General features: G+C 42.9%; 1 protein-coding gene across 1 annotated transcript; it reads left to right on the top strand.

Annotated features, from left to right (window-relative positions):
* The first annotated feature begins 261 nt into the window (after positions 1-261).
* Positions 262-1,158, top strand: LOC141993443 (G-protein coupled receptor 55-like). Its single transcript, XM_074962986.1, has one exon. The coding sequence runs from the start codon at positions 262-264 to the stop codon at positions 1,156-1,158; it is 897 nt and encodes a 298-aa protein (XP_074819087.1).
* The last annotated feature ends 952 nt before the right edge of the window (positions 1,159-2,110 follow it).

Here is a 2,110-nt window from a genome sequence, read left to right as displayed (position 1 = left end):
TGTGCTTCCCCAAAACACAGTCTGCCCTCAAGCTTCCCCTGGGGTAGTGTAGATCCACGCCATTCAGGATTGGCCCTACAGGGTATGATCTAGCGCTGAGTAAGATGCTCAGTGGTCCCCATATTTAAAACAAAATGATGTTCATTAAAGGAGTCTTTCCACTGACCTCAAGTGGCTTTGGATCAGGCTCTAAAATCTATATTCTGACTTCTTCAATGTGAACGTGAGTATGTTTCCTTATTTTTCAGTAAAACTGGAGATATGGCGAATAGCTCCATCGAAAGTTATGTGCAGCTGTTCCAGATAACCGTGTACATTCCCACATTTGTCCTGGGATTGCTGTTCAATGTGATGGCTTTGTGGTTTGCCTTTTGTAAGATCAGGAAGCTGACAGAATCAACAATCTACGTGGTGTCACTTATTACTCTGGATACCTTACTGCTGTTTACCCTTCCTTTTAAAATCATTTCCTATGGCTCCCAGAACAAATGGAACTTGGGGTCTGCATTCTGCTCATTCCTGGAAAGTCTCTACTTTGTGAACATGTATGGGAGCATTCTCATCTCTGCATGTATGTGTGTGGACAGATATATCGCCATCCGACATCCATTGTTAGCCATTTCCCTGAGATCCACCAAGAAAGCTGCTATGGTCTGTTCCATCGTCTGCGTGGGTGTCTGGGCCGGAACTTCTTTTACTTACCAATTCCATGATAGCACACCCACTACGTGCTTCTATGGCTTCTCTAATAAAACATGGGAAAACCCAGCTGTGCCTATCATCTTGGAGACTGCGTTTTCTGGCAGCCTGATAGCTATGATCTTCTGCACAGTTCAGATCATCATATGCTTGAAGCGGAGCAGAAGGCCAGACGATCCCCTTACTGACACAAGTAAATCAGTGAAGATAGTCATGGCAAACCTAGCCACATTTGTCGTCTGTTTCACCCCTTTCCATGTGATGTTCTTCTTGTATTATTTGGTAAAAAAAGAGGTCATCACAAGCAATCTTCAGCAAATCATACGCCCTTTAGTTCAGATCAGCCTCTGCTGGGCTAACCTCAACTGCTGCCTGGATGCAATTTGCTATTATTTTGTCCTTAAGGAGTTTTTGAAATCCCCACGTCAGGGGAGTCAGAAAACAACCAACAGTAGTTAATCAAAGTGCTGTGTGTCTCAACAATTCTGGGAGCAGAAGGGGAAAGCTTTTGAAAACTGACCACTTCTAGCTAATTTTGAAGATTGTTTTCATCTGATGCTCACTGAACTCTCTCTCTTAAGCCACAATCCAAAGGACCAGCAAAAATCAATTGCCATATAAAAGTAGTTCTAACTAACAGTCAAACAAAACTGTATTTGAAAACCAAATGGTTACCTGAAAGTGTTGCCTACTGGAGAGCTACTTCAATAGGAACTGTGGGGGCTCAATTAATATAGGTGGAATTTTTTATTTGAAAATATAAAAACAGTGAAACCTGTACTAAGAACCACCTCCTTAATTGTTCCTTTTGCCTCTTGTTTTGTCTTGGTGTTTGTAAAAAATAAGAATTGAAACTATTTCCTATAAATGGTAGCACAAATCCCAACCATGAGTGGTGTCTCCTGTTTTCTTGAAAAGCGTTTGTGTGGGTTTAGTGTCAGCAAAGGTTCCAGACTGACTGCCCTGGAGCCAGAGATCCTCTGCCTATCCACATCGCAGGCACAAATTTAGGTCTGCCTGCTTTACTCACATTGACTTATTTTGCAAATAATCACATTGACTTAAGTGGAACTCCTCAATGTGTAAAGTACTTCTCAGCATGAATGGGGGTTGCATAATCTCACCCTATATTTGCATCCAGAACTCCCTATGAACTTTGTGGGTCGAGGTTGCTCTGAACTAGCATGTCTCGGGCATGCCCCTTCCTTGCTTTACAATTACTCACTGTGGAGCAGGATTGTGGGCACCTTTTCCCCACCAAAGAGCTACACTGCTGGGGTATGCTAATAGAAATCTGTATGCCCCTGGGCTGAATCAAGCCCACGCTTTTTGGGGATGTGCACATGTGTCCATTTGGAAATGAGACCACCAATTCCATTTCACATGGGCTGATGTTTGGGTAGCAATTTTC

Source organism: Natator depressus, chromosome 9 (genome assembly GCF_965152275.1).
Source record: "Natator depressus isolate rNatDep1 chromosome 9, rNatDep2.hap1, whole genome shotgun sequence".
Classification (NCBI taxonomy): Eukaryota; Metazoa; Chordata; order Testudines; family Cheloniidae; genus Natator; species Natator depressus.
This window is presented reverse-complemented; position numbering and strand designations above follow the sequence as displayed.